At 35.9% G+C, this 26,602-nt stretch overlaps 3 protein-coding genes and 1 pseudogene across 4 annotated transcripts; all 4 read right to left on the bottom strand.

Moving 5' to 3' along the window:
* LOC113711187 (oligopeptide transporter 2) lies at window positions 1–4,314 on the bottom strand. Its single transcript, XM_027234368.2, has 6 exons — window positions 3,775–4,314; window positions 3,583–3,680; window positions 2,513–3,076; window positions 1,933–2,185; window positions 1,425–1,607; window positions 1–699 (listed from the first exon to the last, which is right to left on the bottom strand). Exons 1-6 carry the CDS (start codon window positions 4,312–4,314, stop codon window positions 82–84), a joined length of 2,256 nt encoding a protein of 751 aa, XP_027090169.1. The 3' UTR covers window positions 1–81.
* A 3,463-nt stretch (window positions 4,315–7,777) lies between these two features.
* LOC113712063 (oligopeptide transporter 4-like) lies at window positions 7,778–13,517 on the bottom strand (annotated as a pseudogene).
* Window positions 13,518–17,234: 3,717 nt separating this feature from the next.
* On the bottom strand, window positions 17,235–19,915 carry LOC113712064 (pentatricopeptide repeat-containing protein At4g14850-like). The gene is made up of 2 exons (XM_072068150.1): window positions 19,601–19,915; window positions 17,235–19,515 (listed from the first exon to the last, which is right to left on the bottom strand). Exons 1-2 carry the CDS (start codon window positions 19,892–19,894, stop codon window positions 17,341–17,343), a joined length of 2,469 nt encoding a protein of 822 aa, XP_071924251.1. The 5' UTR covers window positions 19,895–19,915; the 3' UTR covers window positions 17,235–17,340.
* A 569-nt stretch (window positions 19,916–20,484) lies between these two features.
* Window positions 20,485–26,286, bottom strand: LOC113712065 (serine hydroxymethyltransferase 2, mitochondrial). 2 transcript variants are annotated; one of them, XR_003453215.2, is made up of 17 exons: window positions 26,085–26,286; window positions 25,893–25,943; window positions 25,693–25,779; window positions 25,317–25,438; window positions 25,089–25,165; window positions 24,726–24,850; window positions 24,522–24,614; window positions 23,363–23,455; window positions 23,061–23,258; window positions 22,587–22,691; window positions 22,422–22,487; window positions 22,192–22,269; window positions 21,582–21,693; window positions 21,386–21,496; window positions 21,112–21,279; window positions 20,860–20,903; window positions 20,485–20,757 (listed from the first exon to the last, which is right to left on the bottom strand). XR_003453215.2 is itself a non-coding variant. In XM_027235343.2 (16 exons), exons 1-15 carry the CDS (start codon window positions 26,181–26,183, stop codon window positions 21,134–21,136), a joined length of 1,563 nt encoding a protein of 520 aa, XP_027091144.1. In that variant the 5' UTR covers window positions 26,184–26,286; the 3' UTR covers window positions 20,485–20,757; window positions 21,112–21,133. The 2 variants fall into 2 exon arrangements, 1 of the variants encoding a protein (XP_027091144.1); XM_027235343.2 differs by lacking the exon at window positions 20,860–20,903.
* Window positions 26,287–26,602: the final 316 nt, after the last annotated feature.

The following is a 26,602-nucleotide window of genomic DNA, read 5'->3' as shown; positions in this document are numbered from 1 at the left end:
TATGTTTGTAACACCAAATGATTGCAACAAGAAAAACATACTAGTACAATTTACGTTTGTTCAATCGACATTTAGGAAGCTCTAATGTTGCAATGGACATCCATCAACTTCAATGCCCATGGCTGTTGGACAACTAGCCAAATTGCAATGGTCTCCTTCGCTTCCCCACCAGGAAATGGTTTTGTTCTCATATTGGAGGCAGAAATACAACAGCACCCCCATGAAAGCCAAGCCAGCATCCAGTCCAGCTGATAGAATATAGTTGTACCTCTGCCACCATTTCTTTTTATACCGATAAACGAAGTAATTGAATACAATTCCGACAACAAACCAGCCATTGTAGTTCACAGAGGTAGCAGGAAACATCAAACTTGTAGCTCCAAAAAGTACTGGGAAGTTTACAAGCTTGATCCAGTCCTGGCTAGGGAATGTTTTGTGTGTCAACCATACCAAAATGGGAGCTAGACCACCTATAATGAAACCCCAATTAAGGGCAGAATAATCGCCAAGTCGCCCGAAGATTCGCATTGGTCCAATTAAACCCCATATTACTGATGCACTATAAAAGGTATTGTCACCAGGACAGGTCCAAGGACTATCAGGTGGAAGTAGTTCTGGATGGCATATGTTCTCGATGCTTGTTAACATGTACCAAGCTGTAGAAATGTTGATTGTCCCCGCAATGATTGTTCCAAGGAACTAGATTTTGAAGCAAGACTGGTTAAGCTAAGAACTAGAATTTCTTGGAGTAAACAATGATAAACTTGTTCGATGAAAAAAGAATGCAATAATTGAAAAACAGGGTAGATCTAAACATACTTGATTGTCTACTAGAACATGCATCTGTTGTTATCTCAAACATGACTTCAGGCAAAAAGTAACTTAATTATTCGTTGACACTGATACATACTATATAATTTTTTTTTTGCCTAACCTCATGCATCCACTATCGCATCTCTTTTCAGAATTTACAGAGATCCTAATTAGCTGAACTCACAGCTCCAAGAATATCACTGACTCGTGAGTTCCTAATTAGCTGAACTCACAGCTCCAAGAATATCACTGACTCGTGAATTCACATGTTGGGAAAGCAAAAGCTATTGTCTAATCTTTCATAAGAAAATAAGGAATCAATTATAAATGCTTAAAAATTAATTCTGTATTCCGGTGTGGTTTTCTAACTAGCTGGCAGATTGCTTAACCACTAGCAGGGCCTATTGATATGTTGTAGCAAAGATACATTGTTCTATATTTGAATCTTAATCACAAAATAAGACGAATTGTCCTGCCAGGTGTAGTCACCAATATGAGTATGGCTGAATTTCACATTTTTATTGTACCTTGTCAGGGCACCATGTGAAAAGAAATATATATAACTAAACATAGTAGGCACAAATAACAGAGGAGAAGCCAGAGAAAACTACCTGAACGATGAACATGGACCTTGGAGGAATCTTCATGTAGTGGCCTAGCTTAAAATCATTCAGAAATGCAACAGCTTGACTCATGCTTATGTATCCATAAGTTTTAAAGCAAACATTGGCCACAGGCCTGCCGGGATGTATTATGCCGAAAACATATTCTGTAATGACGTTTAGCCCAGGTGTCTGCAAACATGACAGATTAATAGTTACAAGAGGTGTTGTAATCAAATGTGGTAAATGCTTGATGCTCTTATTTTCTTTTTCTTTTTTTCAGGATTTAGATCAAATAGCTCTTAACATACATGATACATGCGTGCAACAGGCATGTGCTTTTCTAGTGTTTTCCTAACTTACATGTCATTCCTGAAGTACTAAAAACTAGTTTATCAGCCTTCATGCAACTTTAACTTAAGAACAAGAACAAGAGGCCTTGCAAAACATATTCATGAAGAGGAGAATTCATTATTAATTTTGTAATGGAGATCAACTGAAGTTCGATCTAGTTTACCTGATTTGTGGTGGCTGTTATGGTGCTTATTGGGAGGGTAAAGAGTAGAGCAATTCCAGCAGCAAAAAGGAGTCCCCACCAGGGCAATTGAACCTGATCGTTCAAGAATATGCAAAGCAAGAGTGAGAGAGCCAATGAGAATGAAAGCAGGAGGCCAAACCACCAGGAAGGAACATCCTCGTATTTCCTCATGAGTTTTGTGTGAATGTCTGGTTTTCCTTTGTTTGAAGCCATGAAGCGACGATAAATATCTCTGCTCGAAGAGATTTCTCATATGATTAACACAACAATAGGAAAAACCAGAAATCACCACTAACTAAATCATCACTGAAATTATTGACAAACAAGGAATACAGTACACTAGCAAATTCAGAAGCATAGTGCATGGTGTAAAAATTTGGAAGGACAACTGTGATTCTTTGTCTTTCGCAACTGGAATTGTCATTGTATCTAAACAAAACGTATCCCAATTTGGATAGGATACACTTCTGGTTCTGATTGGGAACCATTTATCCAAAAAAAAAAAAAAGTGCAAGACATCAATTATTTCTGCACAGTGATGAGTTTCGAAACAACTTACTTTCCATTAAAACAAGCCACGTGAACGATTGTGGCAATCACAGTAGCGAAATTAAGGGCGTAAGCAATAGCAAAAAACATGGTGATATGTATTCGTCCCTGCTTCTCATATGTTGGCAAGTCTAGCTCAAAGTTGTCATTCACAATAGCCGATACATTATATGGCTGCCCCTGGCTGTCAAACAAATGCGGAGAGAAGAACGGATATTTGTTCGCATTGTACAAGTTGAGACCCCAGTAAGCTATAGGAATCAAGACATAGATTGCTGCTACATAGCCCACCAAAATATTGACAGTTGCAAAGAATGGAGAGACAAGAGGGCTTCCCAGGAACGAAGCTATGACAGACCAATCGAAAGTGAAGGCTCCTATACCAAGCCCTTTTAGCCCTGAACCAATTTGTTGAGCCGTTATTGAGCGGGGAAACACCAAGCAGAGGACCGAAAGGCTCGACAAGGTTGGAAACAGTAGGCCAGGAAATGTGTACCAAGAGAAGCTGCAGGTTACTGCAATTAGAAAGAATTTCCCCCTTGACATGCGCCTACTATCTTTCTCATGGAGAGCCCTGCAATGAAATTATTGAATAAACTACATGAGTTTGATGATTTCATTTATATATCTTAGTCTTTTTCTTATTTTCTTTTAATCTTACTCTGGTTAATCATAATTAAAATACAATCGTATTGAGTGGGTGATAAATGGACACTTTGCTAGTAACCTTTAAGATTAGAGTAGGTCTCCAGTTAATTCAGCAAGTGAGATTTAGCCTTTACAACCCGCATGCCACTCTTGATTGATGACAATGGAAAATAAAATTGTGAGAAAAGACTACCCCCCCCCCCCTCTTAAGGGTGCTTTTGAAGAATTTTATGGTGGCATTGGACAAAAGCCTGCCCTGCACTTCATAGATAGTGGTAGGATTAAAAGAATTCTCAAAATTAAAAAGTGTCATTTGTGGAAATCCAAAATAAAGTAATATGCTATTCTTTATGCTAATAATTCTCTAATGTTAACTGGTCTGAGAAAAAGATATAAAAAGGGAAAGAAAATAAAAGAAATAGTTGAAATTACCTGAGAAGAGAAACTTGAACAAGACTCGCTGGCCACCACATCTCTGCAGCTTCCACAACATACTTTCTAATAATCCCAGCCCAACCATATCCCAAGACCTGATTGATTAAAGGCTCGACTAAGCATAAATCAATAAACATATGTTTACCGGTAGTAATACAAGAATGAATTTACTTAAACATCTAAACAAACCTGGGTTGTGACAACAAGAATCCAACTAGCCAAGAAAGAAATTTTTCTGTGATAAAAAACCTTGACAATATCCACAATACTAATAGCATAAGCAGCTCCACTCCCAAATCCACTGCCAGTATTAGCAAATATCGAGATTAATGCGTGCTCTTTAATATTAAATGGCCCTGGATTCAACGAAAATTCCCTGGAACCAAAACCCGGTATCTTAAATTTCTTTTCTGGTAGGACTTTGGCCATAAATTTTCCTACAGGCAATGTGGCAACTTGTGCAGAAATCATAGTTATGATAAGTGGTTCAGTTCTGTAACCGAAGAATGTGTTGAGAAAAGCCAGAAGCCCACATGATAATATCCCAAGAAACCACATTCGAAAAGTCCACACTGGGATGGAAGGATCATCATGGGTTGGGACCGTCAATCGAACTTGTTCTACAGGGGAAATTTCATCAGGGTCTACAACATCATCATCAGCATCAGAGCTGTTGCATTTTGGATCTTTCGTGGTTGAATCATCTAGGTGTATATCCATAGACGCCATGGAGGAGGTTTGTGTGAGTTCTTTTGAGAGGGTATCTAGAGAAATGAGAATAGTTAATATCCTTTCAATTCAAATGTCCGAGATTTGTTATGTGAACTTTTATGTCAAGTTCATCAATGTAATAAAGGATACAGAAATCTTCTTGTATCCTCCTTTTATGGTATCTTTCCGAATATCAGACAGACACCAGTGTGTGAGTGTGTGACTAACTGTTGTCCGACGGTGCTGTGTGAGGCAACTTTGCACCTGTAATGTTCTGAAGACCAAGTACATTGACCTTTGTTTTCTGACTCCAACTCATCAAATTGTACGTTGAATAAGAGTATTTAGTACACTGAACTTTTGTTTCATGGCAATTTATTCCTTGGCAATTTTTTTTTATTTCACTCTTTTAGCATTTGTAGAATTCGAATCATATATGTATATGAGTGAGAAATTGATTTTATACTTGCTTTTCATGTTTTTATTAATAGAGATTCTACAAAATCATTTACAGGGAAATGTTAATTTCACTCCACTTTTTTTTGTTAATTGTACTTTCATTATTTGTTTTATTGCGTAGTCTAATAAATGAAAATTATTGATAAAATAAAAGTGAAAGTACGATTATTATTAACGAAAAGAGGAAGGTGCAATTAACATTTTTGGTCATTTATATACTAGTACATAGTTGGTATTAGACCTATTTATTTGAAATTTATTGTTCTAATATCTATCATATCTGTCCGTAATTACTCTCTCCCTAATTTTCCCCTACTCCCATCATCAGCTTACTGACATATACAGATTCCCTAATTGATTGAGATTTTGATATCAACAGTATATTTCTAGAATCACTCATCTCTTCTACTCCTAATTGATATTCACTTTCTTATAATAATTTTCTTTTCTGAAAAAATATACTTTTAGAGTTTCATTCTTGTTTAATAACTTTAGCACATGATTTTCCGATACACCCTTTCCTTTTATAAATATAAGAGATATTACTATTTCAATGGCGGGTTATTTATGCGTTATCATTCTCCAAAAAAAGTTAGTACCAGAGCATGGTTTCCATTTAAAGACTCCAAATTAATAAATTATTTTATGAGTAAATCTTATATACAGTGTATACACTGTCATCGTTAGATCATGATATATGTGCAAAAGTTAAATTTTAAATTCAATTTTGAATAGTTATTATTAATTCAAGGCTGATAGCATATACACTATTAGTATAAAAAAGATTAATTCTTTTTTTATTCCCTGCTTTGTATGTATGCCTTCTTCATATCATTTTAATCTTAGGTTTTAATTTTTTGAGAAATTAATATGGGCGTATACATGCACTGATGCACATGGTAATCTTGAACAAAAATAGGTGCATTGACAAGCACTCAACAATAAAAATTCCAAAAGTAGTAAAATCTACTTTTCAATTTCAGGTTCTTTTTCTTTTCTAATTACTTCTTGTAAATGATTAGATACAGAAAATTTGTAGAAAAAGGTAGAAACTATTGTAACTTTCTAATTTTTAGTGGGAATCTGTTTCATTTATCCACGTTTTTAACCAAAATAAGTTCCTGTCTAAATTTAGTAGTCACCAAAATAACCATCCACGTCGCGAAGAAGCTAACCATTAGAAGTAGTATTTTTGAGACTTAAATGAAAATCTTTTCCACAATTAATATAAACGAGAAACTAATGGAAAATCTTATATTCCTCAGTGTCTGTACATATATACATGCTTTTGTATGTATTAACTGTGAAAACATTAGAGTCAATATTATTATCCTCATTTAAGTTGTTGTTGTCATTTCCAGGTTGTACTAAACATGAAACTCTCTACTGAAAATCCTGACTGCGTCTGGTAATTATGCGGTAACATAGTCGGAAGATGAAAGTAAAATGAAGGTTATTTGATAGTACATATCTAGAAAAAAACCAAAGATGAAAATTTGATTAAGAATTATTTTTAGTTAAGGTCACCAAAATTGATAACGAAGATCAATTCAATTCGCTTTACGTGGGCCAGTAAATCACTATTTTGAGTCATAGGTGGAGAACCATTATTGATTCCTTTGGAAAAAAAAGTCACCAAACTAAAATCGGGTATCTTATTCAATTTTTCTTTTCTTTTCTTTTTGTGGCTTTGCATGTCAGCATTTTTCATTAACTTTCTGTAATAGTATATTGGATGAAATAAATTTTAAAAGCAAGCCATCGAGTGCATTAATGCAAATACAATAGGAGATATTTGGAATAATATTTTGACACAAAATACTGTAGCAATTTTTGTAGTGTGATGTGAATGAGATAACAAGGTAGTTGAAAAAAATAAAAGATAGTTAGAAAACGTGTTTAGATGCAATGAAAAAATTTTGCAATTAAACCTCTATACAAACATACTCTTTATCAAGAATTAATTAAAAGTATAAGAGGTCAAGAAGGTCTTGATCTAGTAGTTAAAATTAAAACTCTTAAATTCAAAGGTCCTAGGTTCTAAATTACTTTTCCTCCCCATGCTTTTTAAATTCCATCCCTCCCTTGTTAGAAAAATTTTTGAAAAAAAAATTAAAAGAATAGGAGATATGCAAGATGAGATTAATCCTATTCACTGTGTATCCCACTACAAAGTTAACTACCAAAATATATTCCCGACAAAAGAAAATCAATATGAGATTGTTTTTCTTTATATTTGAAATATATATATATATATATAATAATTAAAATATATATATACGATACAAGTAAAATAATATTTTAAAAAAATATGTAATCCAGATTCCAGACGCACCCATTGTCCTTAGTTCTTAAATATGTAGGGACATTTGTGCATACAGCACAAGTTCTAGCGGGAGCGTCCACATAGATGCTGACATGGGAAACTTCTGTAATTTTGCTCTTATTGTTCATGGATTGAGTAGCAATTCAAAATGTTGCCCCATTTGGGAGCCTATTTGTTGATTGCTCCATCTTTCTCCATGTTTAGTGCAGATATCACCTTTTTTTTAGGTGGCTAAATTCAATTTGGTACGATAAAGCTACAGTATAGATGTTCTTATATTGCATGAATTTCTGCACTTTCTCAAAACGCAAAGTTACTTGAAAATTTTCATAGTTTACATGTGAAAAGGCTATATTATAAAAGCAAAAACGACAAATATCAGTTACTTGTAACAAGAAGGTTTGAATTATATATCATAAAATGGTAAGAAAGTCTATTGAATTTAGAAATAGAGAATTCATCCCATATATCTAATGGAAAATCCAGTACTAAGCAACATATGAGTTATATGGATAGACGCAAGTTAAAAATGGTCTACACTCTGATATTTAGGAGTTTTCATATTTGTATTTATCGTTTAATTATCCTGTATCATTTTTTGTAGATAAACTCATACCTAATGCGGTACAATTTGACAGCAAAAACAATTTTTTTCTCCTAATGTATGCTAATTTGCTAAGCCAAACTTCTTTCGCGTGGACAAAACTACTTCAACAAGTAAATTGCTGCTAGACGCTTACAACTTAAAGCATATGCAGGAGCAAGAAAAAAATCCTTCAGCATTCAAGATGATATAAAACACCATTGCTTATAGAGCAATTTGAAAAGATTCTATCTATACACAGCTCTGCGTGGTAATTTTTCCAAAGCTCAAGCTCTATCTTACAACTTTCAAACTATGGGGAAGCAATACAGTAATCAGTGAAATGTAGGACAGCCGTCCACAGATATGCCTTTAGCAGTAGGACAAGTTGCCAAGTCACAATGCTCAGGGTTATTGTTACCCCACCAGGATATGCTTCTGTTCTCCATGCCAACAGTGAAGTGAAGCAGAACTGCCATGAAAGCCACTCCAGCATCTAATGCCGCGGAAAGAATGTAGTTGTATCTCTGCCACCATTTCTTTCTATACCTGAAGACAAAGAAATTGAAGATTGTTCCTACCAAAATCCAAGAATTGTAGTTCAACGCGGTTGCTGGTGGCATATAAGCAGTTGCACCAAGGATTACTGGAAGGTTAATAAGAGGAATCCAGGTCTGCTTTGGGAATTGTTTGTGCAAGAGCCATATTGCAAGTGGCCCTAGTAATCCTCCAAGGAAGAACCAGTTAAGTGCTGAATAATTGCCATGAGGGCCGAAAATTCGTTTTGGACCAACCAAACCCCAGATGACAGAGGCATCAAAGAAAACTCGATCACCGGGACATGTCCAAGGACTGTTTGATGTCCGATCTTGGTGGCATATGTCTTTAACTGTATGCAACAGCCACCATGCTACACCAAGATTGACTGTTCCGGCAATTATAGTCCCAAGGAACTGGAAATGCAAACCGAGATAAAGATTTAGTTGATTAATTGCAAATGGAAGTATTCAGATCTTATTATGAATCTAACGTTAGCCATCTTTCTCATGTTGATAATCACATATGAAGTTGCCTAAACATCTGATTATCAGCCAACGAAAGCTCAAAGTTACAGATCCTATTAACAGTTAAGGAAATGCAAGTTGTCAATAGCTTAATACAATCTATTGAGTTAGTACCTGAACCAAGAACATTGATCTTGGAGGGATCTTCATATAGTGGCCGAGCTTGAAATCACTCAGAAAGGAGATTGCTTGAGTCGTGCTCATGTAACCATAGGTCTTAAAAGCGACATTTGCAATGGGTTTTCCAGGGTATATGACTCCCATGAGATACTCTGTGATGATATTTAGACCTGGAGTCTGTGATACAAACATCAAAATTCAATTAGCTAGATTAATTTTTTGCTAATTGACCAACACAATCTCTTGTAGCATTCTTAAGAGAATCAAAATCAGTATAATCTAAGATGACGAGAAGCTGCCAACTGTAAGTGAGTGCATAATCGACTAACAAAGGAAATGAAAATGAAAGCTGCAGATGGATTTCAGTATTACCTGATTAGTTGTTGCAGTGATGATGCTGACGGGGAGGGTAAACAGGAAAGAAACGGCAGCTGCAAGTAGAAGTCCCCAGTAAGGCATCTGGACTTCTTTTTTCAAGAAAATGCAGAGTGCAAGAGAAACAATAAGTGTCGCCGAAAGAAGCACGATAAACCACATGTTAGGAATGTCTTTGTACTTTCTCATCAATCTAGTGTGAATATCTGGCTTTGCATTTGAAGAAGCTCGATAACGGTCATATATCTCTCTGTCATTTTACAAATAGCTGTTAGATATATTCAGGGCCAGAGAAAAGGTGATGAAGCATTCACTAATCGAACATGGACAAAAGCTAAAACTACCAATAATGGAAAGTCAGCAAAATTAGAGAAGGTTACCTCCCATAAAACAAGGCAACATGAGTGAGAGTAGAGGCAATGGTGGCGAATCCAAATCCATATGTGAGAGCAAAAAAAGTGCTCAAGTTGATTCTCCCTTGTTGCTCATACTGCACTTTATCCAACTCAAACTTGCGATTAACAATTGTAGATATGTTGTACTCTTGACCTTGTGCGGTGAAAAGGTCTGAAGAAAATATTGGAAAGTTTTTGGCATTGTACACATTAAGTCCCCAGTAAGATATAGGAATTACAAAATACATAACCAACACATAGCCAACAAAAACATTGGCAATGGCAAAGAAGGGAGAAATGAGAGGGCTGAACAGGAAGGAAGCCACTGTTGACCAGTCCAATGTGAAGGCTCCAAGTCCTAATCCATTCAAGCCTGATCCTAGTTGCTGAGCGGTGACTGAATTGGGATACGCCCAGCATACCCATGAAATGCTTGATAGAGCCTGGAATAAGAACCCTGGAACCAAGTACCAGATAAAACTACAGACCAATGCTAGCACAAAGAATTTTGTGCGCGAAGTTTGTCGCTTATTGCCATTGCTCTCCCCATTTTCATTTCCATCTGCATCTTCTTTCTCATGCAGTGCCCTGTAATAGTCAATATGCAAATTTCTTGTTTCATCACAATTTGTTTATGCGGTGTAAAAGTTACTTGAGCACTCAGGTCTTCCCACTAAATTGCTTTATATGAGAGGGACTTGCAAGAAGTTTCTCATTTCTTCTCAAACTCAAAGTAGACAGGCGTCTTCACTAGTTGATGATCATATATCTTATGCGAATTTTGTATATGAAGTATTTTTACTGCATTCTGTTATTCGTTGCATGACAACGAAATGGAAAGGATGCAAATACACAAAAACAAAATTTTAAAAAATCCCAAAAATTTGACAGTTTCCAAAGTTCTTTGTTCCATTGCATTTCTAACTTGACGCGCCATCAGTAACTCCCAGTCCCAGGCATAAGTGGAACTCGGGGACGGAAAGGGCCAACGCCCACCAAATTTTAGAAAATTAGATTTTCCTCATTTAGAAAATTAAAAATTTTTTAAAAATATTCTTTATAAACTTAAACTTTTGCCCCCCACATAAAACTTGAAAATATCTTATGTTATATACCTAAGTTTAGATGATTAAGATTCGGTCTGTCAAAGTAAATTTGTGATTCCTTCTATGATTCTAGATACTAAGTTAAGAAGAGTAGAACAGGTTTGAAGAAGAATTTTTTTATCTGACACTTGATCATAACAGCCAACAGCCTTGGAGTGTGAACTGGAGACGTTATATACTTGATCATCTCAAGAAATTGAAAACGGTACCAGAAAAACAAAAGAGTTGGAAAAAAATCAGGAAACATAAAGCTGATATTTTGGACCTTCTTATGTTCACGACCATGAAGACAGAAACTGGATTTGAAAGATAGGGGCTGAGATTTGACATTTCCAAGTTTTAAGCACTAATTAAGGGGCGTGATTAGGGCCACTTCATAAGGGTTTGTCATTCATTAGTTTTCGACAGGCGTACGTACCTAAGATCTTCTCATCAACAAAGTCAAGAAAGAAAAACAAATATGTTAAGGTCAACCAAATTAAGCATGTAGCAAAAATGACAGAAAAATATTATCAACAATATAAATTTTTGTAAAAAATACTTTCGATATAATCTGGTTGTTTTGGGTATGATGACATTAGATATGAGATTTGGACGTAGGAAAACCATGAGATAAATAATTGGTCACAAATCCTTTTTTATCAGTTGTGATAACAGAGAAACTCTACCTATAAAATATTTTATAATCTCAATTTTCTGAAGTATGTGTTCTTTGTGTCCAGCGTGCTTAGGTCCATAGTTAAAGGAGACTTTCAGCGTTGTAAATTTTGAAATTTAGTGTCTAAATCATAATGGGGCGACTTATGCAGAAGAGTTGCTTTCAAGCAGAGCTTTTAATGAAGGCGAACAAGTTTTTCTTCTACTCCTTTGAGTTTTAAAAAAGTTTGGATCGTACGATAAACAAATCGAGCTCGAGCACTATTCGGTTCGTTTAATAATTGAATCAAAAACTAATATATTCGTGAACTATTCGAATAGGTTCGTAAACAAATATTTAAATTATAAAAATAAGTGAATACAAGTATAAATACGTTTAACACTATCAAATAAATATATATATATACCTTATATTTTTCTTTAAAAAAGTAATCATACATAAAACTAGTATTATTTATTTTACAAAATAAAGAATATAATTAAATGATTTGGCCGAGTTCAAATTCGAACCCAAATATTTATACAAATTAATGAATTGAATTCGAATAATATTTATAACTCGTTTAATACTTGATCGAGCTCAAACCCGATTCATATATTATACAAATAGAGTTTGAATACTAAGTATTCAGCTCAGTTGGATTCGTTAAAAGCTCTACTTTCAAGGTGGAATTATTAGTGTGGATCACGAAAATCATGCAGAAATCTTCTACCCGAAGAAAAAAAAAAAAAAAAAAAAATTTTCTTTTCACGATATGTGAAGGCAGCGTACCGAAACAGGGAGATCTGGACAAGATTGCTGGGCCACCACATGTGCGCCGGCTCAACCACGTATTTCCTTAGAAGCCCAGCCCATCCGTAGCCCAAAACCTGCCCACCCAACGTTAACATCAACCTATTGAATGGTTTTCCAAATAAAAAATACAACAACCCGTTTCTAAAAGTCTGCATAATTGTCAAACATGGGAAATTATTTAATTAAATTATAACAAAAAAAAAAAAAAAGAGTAGGAAATTGGAACTGCGAAAATTCTGCATGAAAACTTTAAGTTGATGCCGACATCAGTAGTGCTTGCTCAAGATCAAGACTAGGAAATTGGAACCTTTTTTTCTACATTTTTGTTTGACTAAAACACTCGTTGGGATTAAAAAAAGGTCGGCGGCCAATCAATTCTTTCATGCAAAGTCTGACGAAAAATTTTGCACCGCACAAGCAACATGCAGTAAAAAGTTTCGTAACAACCAAAAAAAATTTTTCGTTAAAATTTATTTCCAAACAGTAAAATGTACGTTACAACCAACCAAAATAATACTAACCAAAAGATTCTCAAGAAAACATGAATCATAAGTAGTAATAATCATGTAAACAGGCAAAAAAATTTTCTAAAAAAAGAAAAACACACACACAGACCTGGGTTGTGATGATAAGAAGCCAAGCAGCAAAGAAGGAAATTTTTCTTCGATAAAAGGCAATGATGATATCAACTATCCCAACAGCATAGGCAGGCCCGTTTCCAAAAGCAGTGCCAGCATTAGCGAAGATGGATATAAGGACGTGCTCCTTCATGTTGAACGGACCCGGGTTAAGCGAAAACTTCCTGGATCCAAACCCGGGTAGCTGGAACTGGGTGGTGGGCAGCGCAGCAGCCATGAAGCGTCCGATGGGGAGAGTTGCCACCACAACTGTGATCCAAGACCTGGTTCAGAAATGAGAGAAGCATGCAGGAGATGATACCCAAGACCCACATACGGAAAGTCCATACTGGCTGATTCGGGTCGTCTGTGTTGGGTACGGTTAAACGAACCTCCTCTATTGGCGAAAGCTCATCTTCATCTGCTGCTGCGCCTGTAACCTTCTTATTATCGTCATCAATATCTTCTTCGGGTATTCTTGGTTCTTCTATATTATTTCCCACTACTTCACCCATTTTTTTTTTTTTTTTTGGAACTAGGAGAAATGATAAAAGAGACCAGTTTTGGTTTTTTTTTTTTTTTTTTTTTTTTCTTATTTGGGCATGGGGAAACAATCGTCTAAGTACATGTTTATATATAGCGGTGTGTAAGGAAAGAAGGGAACTACAGATTGAGACAGAATTTGCTTCTTCTTTTTTTTGGGAAAAAATAAATGGAACAGAGATTCTTTTTGTTTGTTTTGTAGTATTTGGTTGATGGAAGGTTACCGTAATGGTTTACTAATAAGTGAGTAGTTTAAAGCAAGTGTCGTGAAGACGGCATAGTTGGCGTAAAGTTAATGGGAAAGCAACGTCAAGTAGGTTGTAGGTGCCTAGGAATAAGTAGTCAAATTTGAGGATGGATATTAATGTGCATGGGAGTCATCTCAACTCAACTTGTTAGTTGAGTATTTTCTGACTTCTCGTTGGATTTTGTTTCTTAGGATAAGAATAAGTGTTACAGTTTACATATATTCATCGTTGGATGTATAACAATTAAAATATTTTTAATTTCACATTTCAATTTTTGCATCCAATGGTTTTCAATTATTCTATTACCCTTAAATGTACGGATAATTTTAGAAATCCCCCTTGAGATTCCTCACAGTCACGCTCCCCTCTGGTGAGGTTTTCAAAATATCAGAGACATCCCTAAAAGTAAGTAGTTAGTATTAAATCCAACCTAATTTAAAAAGACAAACAATAAAAAAAAATTTGGGAGAGAGAGAGAGAGAAAACAGTCTGATACAACAAATTCCCTCAAGTCTTGCATTAGTGAGATAATTTCATATAAACAGTACCTAGGCAATTTAACAAGAATGAAATTTTAGAGGAGGTTTCAAAAATAGAATATCAGTTAAGCATAATCTGCCATACACAAACAGCAACTATATCAACATAAGTTGCCAAAAAATAAAAAATTTTCAGTACAAAATTCTTAGAGACTAACTTGAAGATGTGATTTAAAGACCTCTTGAATCCTGTACAATAAAGGTGAGAATCTTCACATATGATTTAAAAACCTCTGCTTCTCTTATTGTAATTGAAGTGACTTCTTATTCCTTTAGTTTTGCATGCCACCCATCAACTAGAAAATGGTGCCTGAATTTTGAGAACCCATCTCTATATTTATTAAATTGGATGTAAAATATGTTACGAACCAGATGGTTTATTCATATTTGATTCAAACTCATATCAAACTAGTATATGATTTCTCCAATCCCACTTCTTAAATTCCACCCACTTTCACGCTTTTTTTTTTTAAAAAAAAAAAACTTTATATGATTTCGAAATGGAAAGGGATTAACATGGAGTCCTATTCTCCTAGTCTACTCAGTTTTCAAATGTATTTGTCCAAGAATGGATTGGCGGAAAAATAGTACTATGAAATGCAAGTGAAATTATCAATCATGCATGCAGATTGTAATGAGCAGTCATTCATCGTTGTATTTACACTAATAATAAAGACAACCATTAATAAGTGGAGTCATTACTGGTCCATTCGACAAATAGGAAAGAAAATTTTTTGTCCTTGGAATTTTTCGGACACATCCGATATGGACAGCTTATCGACCTAGGAGTAATGGAAAAGAGGGATGGATGTACTTCTTAGAATTAGAAACTATATGTGATGATTATATGGCTCGAATCCAATAAAAATCAACAAGTGGAAACCAAGAAGAAAGAAAATCCTAGAGCCTGTTTGAATTATTATTTTCTAGAGTTTTCGTAGAAAAAATGCATTGTAATAATTTAATGTATATGAGTTAAAAATATAATAAAAAAATATGATCAGAAAAAAATATAAAAAATTTTTGAAGAAAAATGGTAATCCAAACAAGGCAAGCCGGAAACAAATTAAGTTCAGAGTGCTTGGCAGCTGGAGAGCCATGAATCCTCGAATGTACACCAGAAAACTGACTACTTCTAGTCAGTTTGCATTTGCCACCAGAACAGAAAAGTCTTGATATATTAATGCTATCATACGATAATGGATGGCATTCAACGATGATCAGCTGCTAGGGCTTGGACACCAGAAATGAATGCTTGGTGCAGACGTGTGTGATTAAACATGTCCAAGTAGACTCTGCAATGAGTTGTACTAGTAAAGTTTTAGACAAATACCCAGAAAATGCATTTGTCAAACGGGATCATAGTTTGAACGTAGAGTTTAGCAACGTGACGGTGGTGTTAATTAGCTGCAATATATTGTAAAAAAGTAAAATAAAAGAGCAGTCAATTCTGTCTTTGTTTTCCATATATTCTTTGATATTAATACTTGGATATGCTAATGAGTACATCATACTCTTAATCACTACTAAAAATTTATCAAATACCAAATTTGAACTCTAGGAAAGTAGAGTCTCGAAATTACTTTCCTTCCTGCTGCGTAAGGGGCCTTTAACACAATTAAAGAAAAGGGCAACGTCACGGACTTTAGGCCTAACGTCACATGCTTTTGCCTGCCCTGACCCAAAAGCTTGGAAGCAAACAATTTGGTTAGTTGAATCCAGTCCATTTAGTGTAGAAGATTCACAATCATCTTCATTCATTCATCCGTGACGCTTGTGTTGCATTTATCTTCTAAAAATAAAAGAAACCCACAAGATGGATAAACTTGTTTCAAGGATGCTATGAAATTTATCTGGCTTAGTACAGTTCAAAAGTTTACAGAAATACATCATCTGCCAGAAAAACTACAGACAAAACCAGGCAAAATAACCAGCAAGATGGATAAAGACATGAAGAAAAGATCATTAGAGAAAGTTAAAGGAATGAAGAAATAGTAGTCAACAAATCATAAATACACACACTAAATCCGAACTTTTTTTTCTTTTCGCTTTTCTTATGCTTTTCTGCACAATGTTCACGAGTGCGCTCCATCTGTAGTTTGTGTAGACTAATCAAATACTAGCATGTCGATTGCTATGAGAACACAAATTTTCATGTGGAAGATACTTTTCAATGTTGACAGCCAAGAATCTCTTCCCAGATTCTGATACTTTCCCCATGAATGATTTGTTGATGGGGCTGGACTAATACGACCGAAACAAAATGTAAATCGGCTCGTCAAAAACAGGGTGTCAGTGGGGCTACAAGGTGGTACTACGAACTCTGAATATTCCTGCATTCAGACTTTTGGACTCCAAAGGATCTTTCAATACAAGTCCTAAATGTTGTTCAGATTAATCTCTTAGACACTGAAGGTATACAGTATGATAATATTAAGATAATTTGGCGTTTAAACACTAATAAAAATTAATCAAAATGTTATCTTGGATTATCTTTTATTTTTATCATGGCTTTTAACGATGCAATGGACTTGAGTTTCTGTGACCAGAACATGATTGCAAAAAGCACCAAACTCTGTGCGGACAACTATTGAACTTTGAGTTGAGCCGAAATTAAGCATGTTGAAGAAGATATCTAGGGCAACTCGAGAACAACTATGGGCTAGTCACTTTAGTCTACCACGTTCTTTTATATGATAGATGTGTAATGCTCCCAATATTCAAGGCAAAAAAGTACCACAGCAAAGTTTCTCTCATATATTCCCATTTAGGCTTGAACTAAACGGACAATTTAACAGACTTCCCCTGAGATTTATGACAATTACAGCTAACTTCATCCATGTTTAAAAAATGTCACGCACCTCCAATACATAGTAACTTTGGGTTTCATTTGGTTGATGCTCTTAGTAGGCCTAAATCACTCCCTCCATATTCCTTTGGCCAAGTTTATGACTCTGTATTTGTTGTTCATAACTGTTTATTAAACTTTGGTAGGCCAAAAAAAAAAAAAAACAGACTTGTTGATTTATTTACTTGTGGATCATAATATTCAACAAAAGCAGACTTCATATGTAGCTTGAGTGCGCAAGAAATGTTCAACAAATCATAAATGGAAAGAAGGACAATTTTGAAAATGATCTATTTCCATGTCATGTAGTATACAAAGAATCATAAAGCATTGAGATAACCTAGCTTTTTCATTTGATTCACAACATATCAAAGGAGACTGCCGAAATCCCCACATGAACACTTTCCATTAACAAATTTATGCAGCTTTTTGCTGTCTCGGATTATAATTGTCCTTGAAGTTGATATTGAGATATATTTAACAAAATTATGGCAATCCTTACACATGCTAATGCTCTTCTTAATCCGCATTGGTGCAGCATTTGGTGTATTCAACAGCCCAAACGCAACTGCCATTTTTTCGCTGTGATGAACGGTAGACGAAGTTGTTTCTTGCTCTTCAGAATTTATAGCCTCAAAATTTGATTGGAATTCGTATCCAAGAGTCTTTACGCACTCATGTAAATCCGCCAGATATTCTTCGACCTCTTTCATCAAACCTTGTTGATCATCGGGCTTAAATGAATAAACCTCGTCTTTAATGCTCATCCAGCTCCAATCTTTCAGTTTTCCTATTTTTCCAGCTTTCATCATTTTTCTCACCCTTGAAACATCCTTCCATCTCTCTGCAACGAAGTACAAATTTAACAACGACAAATACGTCTCTGAGTCCTTTGGATTAAGGTTGAGCAGTTGCTCCGCTGCCTGAAAAGCCAAATCTAATTTCCCATGACTTCTACAGCCTGCAATTAGCATTGACCACATAACTTCGTTGGGCTCAAAATCCATCTTTTTGATAAGGTCAAAAGCTTCTTCCAACCGACCTAACCTCACAAACATATCGATCAGGCATCCATAATGGTCCATCACAGGCTTGATTTTACACTCATTTTTCATCATGTTGAAGTAAGCCAATCCTTCATCGACCATTCCAGCATGGCTGCAAGCTGCAAGAACGCCTACAAAAGTAATCTTGTTTGGCTTTACTCCAACAAACCTCATATCCTCAAAAAGCTGTAATGCCTGTCGTGACTGGCCATGCCTGGCAAAAGCAGTAATCATTGCAGTCCAGGATATCATAGTCCTGGTGGACATCTCAAGAAAAGCTTTACTTGCTCCCTGAATGCTTCCACATTTGCCGTACATGTCGACTAAAGCAGTTCCAACAACTACATCAGACAAGAACCCAGATTTAATTGTTTGAGCGTGAACCTGTTGTCCTTGTTCCGCAGCAGCCAAACTACTGCATACATCCAATACACTTGAGAAGGTGAATAAATCTGGCTTTAAACCAGACCGGTGCAATCTCAAAAACATCTTGAGAGCCTGAATCCCACTTTGATGTGCTGAGACTCCATCTTCTGCAAGATCTATCATCTGAGCATGGCCCGCAATCATAGCATTCCATGATACCAAGCTGACGATGTCCATTGCATCAAACAACTGGTTCGCCTCACTAATGCATCCATTTTTCAAGTACAAATACATGACCGCATTCATCACACGTAAATTAGATCCATAACCAAGTTTAATGCTCAAAGACTGAACCTGCATCCCAACTTCCAAAGCCTGGATTACACAGCACAGACTCAACACGCTAGTCAATGTAAACTCATTTGGCTCTGCACCCTCAAGTAGCATCTCAACAAAAAAATCCAACCCCTTGGCAGGGTTCCCATTATCCCCACAAGCTGATATCACACCAGTCCACGAAATAACATTCTTTTCCTCAATGCTTTGAAATACCTTAACTGCGGAATCCAAAATCCCGTTTTTAGAATACAAACTACAAAGTGCATTTCCAATGCTCGTGTCATCCGCAATCCGATATTTCAAAATAAAACCATGAATTTGCTTCCCTAATTCAATATCCGATAATGATGAACAAGCATTCAAAACAAGCCCCAACGTATAATTCGTGGGATACACCCCAGCTTCCAACATTTCTTCAAAAACACCAATAGCACGCTCTGGCTCTGAACTTTTAATATAACTGGACATCAAGGAGGTCCAAGAAACCACATTTCTCCTAGGCAAACTGTCAAATACTTTCCTAGCATTTCCCACCGTACCAAATTTTGCATATACATTAACAAGAAATGTCATGAGAAACCAATCTTGATGCGTGCCAGTTTTTATGATATGGGCATGAATTACTTGTGCTTCCGAAACTGAATTCTTATCTATGCATTCTTGCAACAGTGGAAGATAAGCAGCGGACTCAACTTTCAGACTACATTCTTTTACTATTGCAATTGCTTCATTGAACTCCATACTAAAAGGGTCCAAAGCCTTATCCAGTTGTGCATTATTCCCATAGTTTTTCTAACAAAACAAAACAAATTATAGACATGAGCTCGACAAGATTCACATAAAGTAATGGAATTAAATGCAGAAAAATCATTGATACCTTATCGAATGTAAGAGAAGGTGGAATGTGACGTTTGAAGTCAGGATCGAGCTTGAGTGTGTTGCCAACTACAGCAGAAGGCAAGGAGGCCATCAATTTGGATAGTCTGAAGCTCGAAAAGTGATTTAAATCCCTTTGTTGTGTAGCTGAATTTCGTGTTTGGTTATTCCTTGAGCAGTATTGTTTAGGGGTGTCTGAGAAATGGAAGTACGTTATCTCGTATTTTTTGTGTGTTTGGAGCCTTTGGACGGGATTGAATTTTCCTTGAATTACAGGATAGAAATATAGAATCATACATACTATTGGAGGAGTTCGTTGACCTTCTTGCCAAGTCATCTGGCCCATCGGGAAATGCAGTCATGATGTGGTTGGCTTTGATTGGTCAGACTGAAGTTTGGATGGAAACGAACGTTTTTCTCCTGCGTCCTGGTATTTTGTTTAAAAAATTCTGTGATCCCTTTTGATGTCATCCCCCCAAACTTGTATTTCTTACTAAAAAAAATAATTTAAATTTTAAATATTTAATAATATTTAATTAACAACATTTCTTTCACCTTCCAACTGCAAAGAATAATATTTTAAATTTTAAATATTTAATCTAAAGATCAATAACATTTTTTTCACTATTAAACCTCAAATTTCACTCGTGAATCCAGAACGAAATGTAAACTCTCCATTTTTTATTATACCTATTTTGCTGCGTTCAATGAGAAGGTGGTGTTTATCGTTTGATTTGCTGCCTTCAATAGAAAAGGTTTATGAGAGTGCACATGGTTATATTTTTCCACTTCAATTGGAAAGATAGTGATTTGATTGCACAGCCTCATCTAAATTCATGCCCCATGCTCTAACCGCAGATTAGAGAGATTATCTAACAAGAAGGGTTCGGGAAGCGTCACACAGCCCACTACCAGGCAGGGCATTTTAACTATTGTCTCGTGTTCAAGAAAGGTTTTGATCCCAAATGTTCTTGAAACGTTGAAAGTTTCATACATTGCTAGGGATTAAAATGTTTTATACAAATTTTAGTAATGATGTAATCCCGTGTCAAATCGGCCCGTCTCTAGCAGATCAATGCCCGAGAAGAAGCCTTCTAAATCATATGCAGCTTAAGCCATCAACTCCTCCCAGCGGCTCCCATTTAACACCATCAACAACTGTGGAGCAAAATGAATGCAAGCGTTAAAGGATGCGAGGGTATTTCATTTACAAATCAACCGGTAAATTCCACAAGTGCCAGCATTTAATTTCACACATACATTGCGGTAGATGCGGAATATTAATCTCTACGTGGAAGTAGAACCTAAAACATTAGCAATACAATAGTCAAAAAGACAGTTTCCAAAGGGGGATTGTGCTGCAATGACCCAATTTAATGGGAAAAATCAACGGTTTAAGTAATCAACTACGAAGATTATGGTCCTACTATCTAATTCTAACTTGGAAATCAATGAAGACATCATGCCAACAATGTTGGCGTTTGATCCGCAGTCAATAAGCTGCAGATTTACCTTACAATGTGGGGAACCTTGTTCAGTCCTTGTGTTTCATTGTTTCTTTCTCGAACCCAATTGTTGGAAATTGTTTGGCATACTCTTCAACCTCATGCCGTAGCTTAGTAATCTCAGATTGTAAGTTAGCATCCTTCATTGCTGCCACAAAGTCCTTCAATTTTGTACCTGAACAAAAGCAAAGATAGAGCTATTTGAACACCCAGCCAGCTTATTAAGCTCCAAAGGATCTCAAAAAAGATGAGTCAGAGTAACGTTGAACAAGCTTTAAAACCTTTAGTCTCAGCTTTGATCTTCAGAGCCAGCTTCACGGCTGCATCGAAGAACTTGGCCACTTCGACGAAATCTTCTTCAGCAAATCCTCTAGAAGTGAGAGCAGGGGTTCCTAAATCACCGTATAAATTAGAGTTAACTATAAAGTTACAATTGGACAGAGCAATGCAAAGATGATCAGTAGGTGGGTGCTCTACCCATTCTAATGCCCCCAGGCACCATTGCAGATACATCCCCTGGAACAGTATTTTTATTTGCTGCAATGTGTACCGACTCCAGGACTTTTTCAACCCTTGAACCATCAATCCCCTACAGAGAGAATTTCAGACCCAGAAGAATAAGCACGTCCAGGTTTTTAGCAACTAAACACACAGAGAATTTCAGACCCAGAAGTATAAGCACGTCCAGGTTTTTGGCAGCTAAATTTTGTTGATTATCTGAACCATGAAGACCAGCACAAAGAATTCCAGCCAAAAATGAATCGCCAGAGGATGATTATCCTCAATCAAGTTCTCTTTAAGGACAAACAAAAAGTAGAACAGGAATTATTCTTTTAGTTCCCAAAGAAGATAGTAGGAAACTGCAACTTCGACAGAAAAGCTTTTCTCCACAGTTCATCTGAAGCTTTCGTTTAGTATCTTCAAAAGATTAATTTAGGCACATACATCAAAGCAACAAACTTAAGAAGCATCTTTAGAAAGATGTTCCACTGAAAAGACAGAAAGAAGGAAATAACAAAAGTTTCCAAGTTCGGAATCTCGAACTGGAATAGATAAGGGAGCTAAAGTAAGAACAAAGATATCTTACCTTGTTCCGTAAATTGACCAAAACAAGATGGTTATCAGTTCCCCCAGATACAAGTTCATAGCCACTAGCTAAAAGAGTCTGCATCGATGAAGATAAAATGTTTTTAATTAGATCAAATACAGCAAAATTAAGCCAATATTACCCTGAGAACAGACCAGATTTCAGGATTCCAACAGAAAATAGTCTTTATTGTAAGGGAAAAAAGGTCATAGCATGGATTTTGATGTTACCTCTGCAAACTTTGAGCAATTACTCAGAACTTGCTCTTGATATGCCTTGTACTCTGGTGTCATGGCCTTGAATAAAAACTTTGTCAGCACGATTGTAAATACACATACAAAAAAACTACAAAAACCGCCATGAAACCATCATGCAAAATCTACAAACAACTCTACCTGTTTCAATGCAACAGCCAAGGCACTTATTGTATGATTGTGAGGGCCACCTTGAAGTCCAGGGAAGACGGCCTGATTGATTTTGTCTTCATAGTCATACATCACCTGAAAGATGGAACTCAAAACTATTTAAAAGGAATCATCAGTAAGCATCAGTTCAAAGTTCCACCTTAAGTCATCAAAATGCTTTGTATTTCCTTTAATTTTTCATTTTCCCTTTGGGGATAAATCATGGTCAAAATGGGATATGCAACAAACAGTTCAGATACAGAGCAAGATGCATGAGATTCTGCATTTTAACTTCTTGATATTTCTATTTCTCAATTAGAGTTCACTTCTTATGAGGAGTTGAGAGATAGGCCAGTAGTTCTGGACTGCCTCACCTGGCTGGCGCAGGATAAAATTCTTAGTAGAAAAAATCCCCAGGTTCTTGTATGCAGAATATACCCAAAAAGGAAGAAAAGAGAAACTCACTTCTTGTCCTTGTTTGTTAATCTCTTTTACCCCCTTTCTGAAGAAAATCATTGCTCCACGTGGCCCACGAAGTGATTTATGTGTTGTGGTTGTAACAACATCGGCAAATTCGAATGGTGATGGGATGACACCAGCAGCAACAAGCCCACTGATGTGTGCCATGTCAGCTAACATCACAGCCTTTTGCTTGTCACATACCTATCAATTTCATATCAACTATTAATAAATGACTACAAAACATTCAAAAAGTTCAGAAATACATGATAATGTTGATGTAAGATTGCAATCTTAAACTCATGTACCTTGCGAATTCGTTGGTAATCATACAGCCGTGCATAAGCACTTGCACCAGCTACAATCAGCTTTGGCCTAAATAGTGTTGCACTCTTCTCTAACTGCAGTGGCACCAGATGACCATCAGCTTGGATAGTCAGGTTTGAACAATATTAAAAAGAAATGCAAAACTAACTAAAAACTTGAATTCATTCGCAGCAAGCACTGTCAATAGAAAGACATAAGACTTAATATTTGGAAAAAGATCCAAACAAAAATTCACCCATAACTTTTAGTAAGTAAAAACTACTTCTATCAGTTATTCTGGAACTAAAGTTGTACAAGATTAAGAAAAGAACAGAGCAGAACGCTTCAAAATTGAAATTGTAACTTCAGAGACAAAGAGATTATGGTACAGGAGTAACAGATGTTGTTTCTAGTCTATATTTCTTTTCTATATATGGAAAGTTCAAAAATTATATAGTGAGATAGGCAGATGGGGGGTGCGCAGCCTTTAAAAACCAATATGCTTCAAAATGAGTAGCAAATTTCAATACCCCACCAAATGGTATGATTTTTACAAAATTCTTCCTTCTTCGTTCTGCTTCATTTAACAGTCAGTTTGCAAAGGATGAGCATGAGAGAAAGAGAGAGGGAGGAAGGAAGGGAGGCCTGGGGTCAGGGTTTCAGGAAGGGAGACTGTTTGGTTTGTAGCCGTTTCACATCTGGAGTAAATGAAATCGACATTGACATCCTTTTGGAATTCAAAATCGATGTATACAATATCTCCCAGTGGCCAAATATTAGGCACCTAACATTTAAAAACTGTATTTCGTCATGGTAGAAGACCCAGAACATCAATAACAAGGAAAAATTGCCAACAATCGAGTACATAACCAAGATATATTAATATGGAATTCGTTTCTAAAAGTAACATAATAGCAGACAGCCTTATCTTCCATAACTTCAGAATAAATATACTATATGTACCCATAAGCGCACCAATTTATGCAAGCAAAACAATTACAATTAACTGTTTCTTCCTGTCTCAATTATATTGAGAATTTTGAGTACTAGGCAATCAATAAGTAGGAAGCAAGGTCACCATTGCAGTGATGAGTTAAAAGCCGTTGAGTATAAAATATTTCTGCAAGACCAGAAGAACTTCCAGAAAGATAAGGAAATCACCTGGTCATAGTCAATATACCCTGTGCTCTCATCCAGTCTGTAAGGCATTGTCTCAAAAAAAATTGAGACTGCAGATATCTTCTTTGTGTCAGTCTGCAAAAGAACCAAAAGAAATGGGTAAGGGTGTAAAAGTGTGTGGCGAGAGCAAAGTGCTAAAACTAGATTCGAAATCTGGACTTCCAAATTTCATGAAAATGCAATGACCTGATAACCATGTGAAAGATGTCCACCATGAGGAAGATCAAGTGCCATTATCCTTTCATGAGGTTTGAGCAAAGCAGTATACACTTGAAAATTTGCAGGTGATCCAGATAATGACTGAACATTCACTAAAAAAAGTAGATACGTAAACCACTTGATATAAGACCAAAGCAATCTACTTGAGATGGTATCTATCAGACTCCCATGATAATATATCTAACGAATAACTGGATCACCAGAAAAAAGCCCAGTGCTCAGCTATATTATTTATGTGCAAGCAAGATGTCTCAAAATAGACATCATTTTTAATTTAGAAATAGGCATGCCCAAGGCCAAGGAGGATTCCGAGAAAGAAATGCATTTTACCTCCCCATTTTGTAGGGTCCAAATTAAAAGCTTCTAAAGCTCTCGTCTGACACAATCTCTCAGCCATGTCAATGTACCTTCATGTGCACAAAGCCACTCTTATACACTCCCAATACATGATAATTACTTACTCAATTCTGTGAAAGAAAGTCTTTTTACCTATCCAAAAGAAAGCCAACTTAGGAATTTAAGAAAATAAAAAAAAAACAAAAGCAATTTTCCACATACTCATTTCCTCCGTAGTATCTAGCACCAGGGTACCCCTCACTATACTTGTTCGTCATTATCGACCCAACCGCTTGCATCACCGAAGTCGACGTAAAGTTCTCAGATGGTATAAGCTCAAGTCCCTACTTTCACAAAAAGCATCTAAATAAGCCAAAATTCGATTTTGATTTTTCTATTAAAAACAAAAATATCAAATGAAACTTAAGGCGGCATTGGTAAGTCGGCAGTTCATGTGATTTGAATTTAATTTTAACAGAACAAACGTGCATGTAAAAAATGGTGCTAAATCGTTCCACTATTACAGACTAATTAAGATCAATAACAAATGAGAAGTAGTAAAATGAACAAGGCTTTTGTTATTAGAAGTATAAATCACCTTCCATTGCCTGGCTTTTTCGAGCTCGATGATGTCAGCAATTTCCGGATCAATCTCCTCTAGCGGTGCATTCAATTGTTTTATCCACTGTTATTCAATTCCAACAAAATATCAACATATTAAGCTATTGATACATGCACTAAACCAAGATCTAACAACTTCACCTCACAATGTAATTAAAAAAAATACTCAATCAATACCGTGATACGTGAATTTTCCTTTTCACCTACAGCTTGATTCGCCACAGAAGACTGTATCAATCCAAAGAAAAAAAGAATACAAAAAAAACGCAATAATTTGTCAAACATCTAGGATGCATCAGTATAATGAAGTTTTACATGCATAAATGATGAAAAACAAGTATTTATGTGTTGTGTGTGTAGAGAACGAACCATCCGATAGACGGAGGAGACGCGGGAGGAGAGAGGTCTGAGGGAGGAGGACGAGGAAGAAGAAGAGCAGAGTCTTCGAAGAGCAATCGCCATTGCCATTTCTGGGCTTTCCTCGTCGTTTTTCTTGGTATCCCTCTGCGAATTGTGAAATGGCAGATTGATTTTTGCTTGGGGGGTTTTACCCAGCCGGGGGTTGGTGAAATGGGCAGATTCGGTTTTTTATTTTTTATTTTTTTTAAATGGTATTTTTGGATGTGACAGACATTATGTAGTACTTGTGTTAAGTGCACAATCAATGCACTTGTAATTAGAGAATAATTAGAATAAATTAATTTTATATAAATTTTTTATAGTATATTCAAAAAATTTATATAAAATTTTTATGGAAGAACTTTGATTTATATGATTATAGTAATTTGATGGTTACAATAATTAAGATGATTATGAGTAGTTATAATGGTAAAATATGATTAGGTGCTTAGGATAAAAATTAGTTTTTATAAAGATAAAATTGAGAG

The sequence above is a fragment of the Coffea arabica genome, chromosome 10e, assembly GCF_036785885.1.
Source record: "Coffea arabica cultivar ET-39 chromosome 10e, Coffea Arabica ET-39 HiFi, whole genome shotgun sequence".
NCBI classification, from domain to species: Eukaryota; Viridiplantae; Streptophyta; class Magnoliopsida; order Gentianales; family Rubiaceae; genus Coffea; species Coffea arabica.
Note: the sequence above shows the minus strand (reverse complement) of the source record. Positions and strands in the feature narration are given on the sequence as shown.

Excerpts from the sequence above, each read along its gene's own strand:
- LOC113711187 (XM_027234368.2), bottom strand. The coding sequence starts at position 4,314 with ATGGCGTCTATGGATATACACCTAGATGATTCAACCACGAAAGATCCA. Across the intron at positions 2,186-2,512 it reads GTGGCTTGTTTTAATGGAAA|AGATATTTATCGTCGCTTCA; the intron begins GTAAGTTGTTTC and ends CTCTTCGAGCAG. Across the intron at positions 700-1,424 it reads GGTCCATGTTCATCGTTCAG|TTCCTTGGAACAATCATTGC; the intron begins GTAGTTTTCTCT and ends TTCAAAATCTAG.
- LOC113712064 (XM_072068150.1), bottom strand. The coding sequence starts at position 19,894 with ATGATTCTATATTTCTATCCTGTAATTCAAGGAAAATTCAATCCCGTC. Across the intron at positions 19,516-19,600 it reads CTTCTCTTACATTCGATAAG|AAAAACTATGGGAATAATGC; the intron begins GTATCAATGATT and ends TTGTTTTGTTAG.
- LOC113712065 (XM_027235343.2), bottom strand. The coding sequence starts at position 26,183 with ATGGCAATGGCGATTGCTCTTCGAAGACTCTGCTCTTCTTCTTCCTCG. Across the intron at positions 25,166-25,316 it reads AGATACTACGGAGGAAATGA|GTACATTGACATGGCTGAGA; the intron begins GTATGTGGAAAA and ends GTGCACATGAAG. Across the intron at positions 21,497-21,581 it reads GCCTGGGGGCATTAGAATGG|GAACCCCTGCTCTCACTTCT; the intron begins GTAGAGCACCCA and ends ACGGTGATTTAG.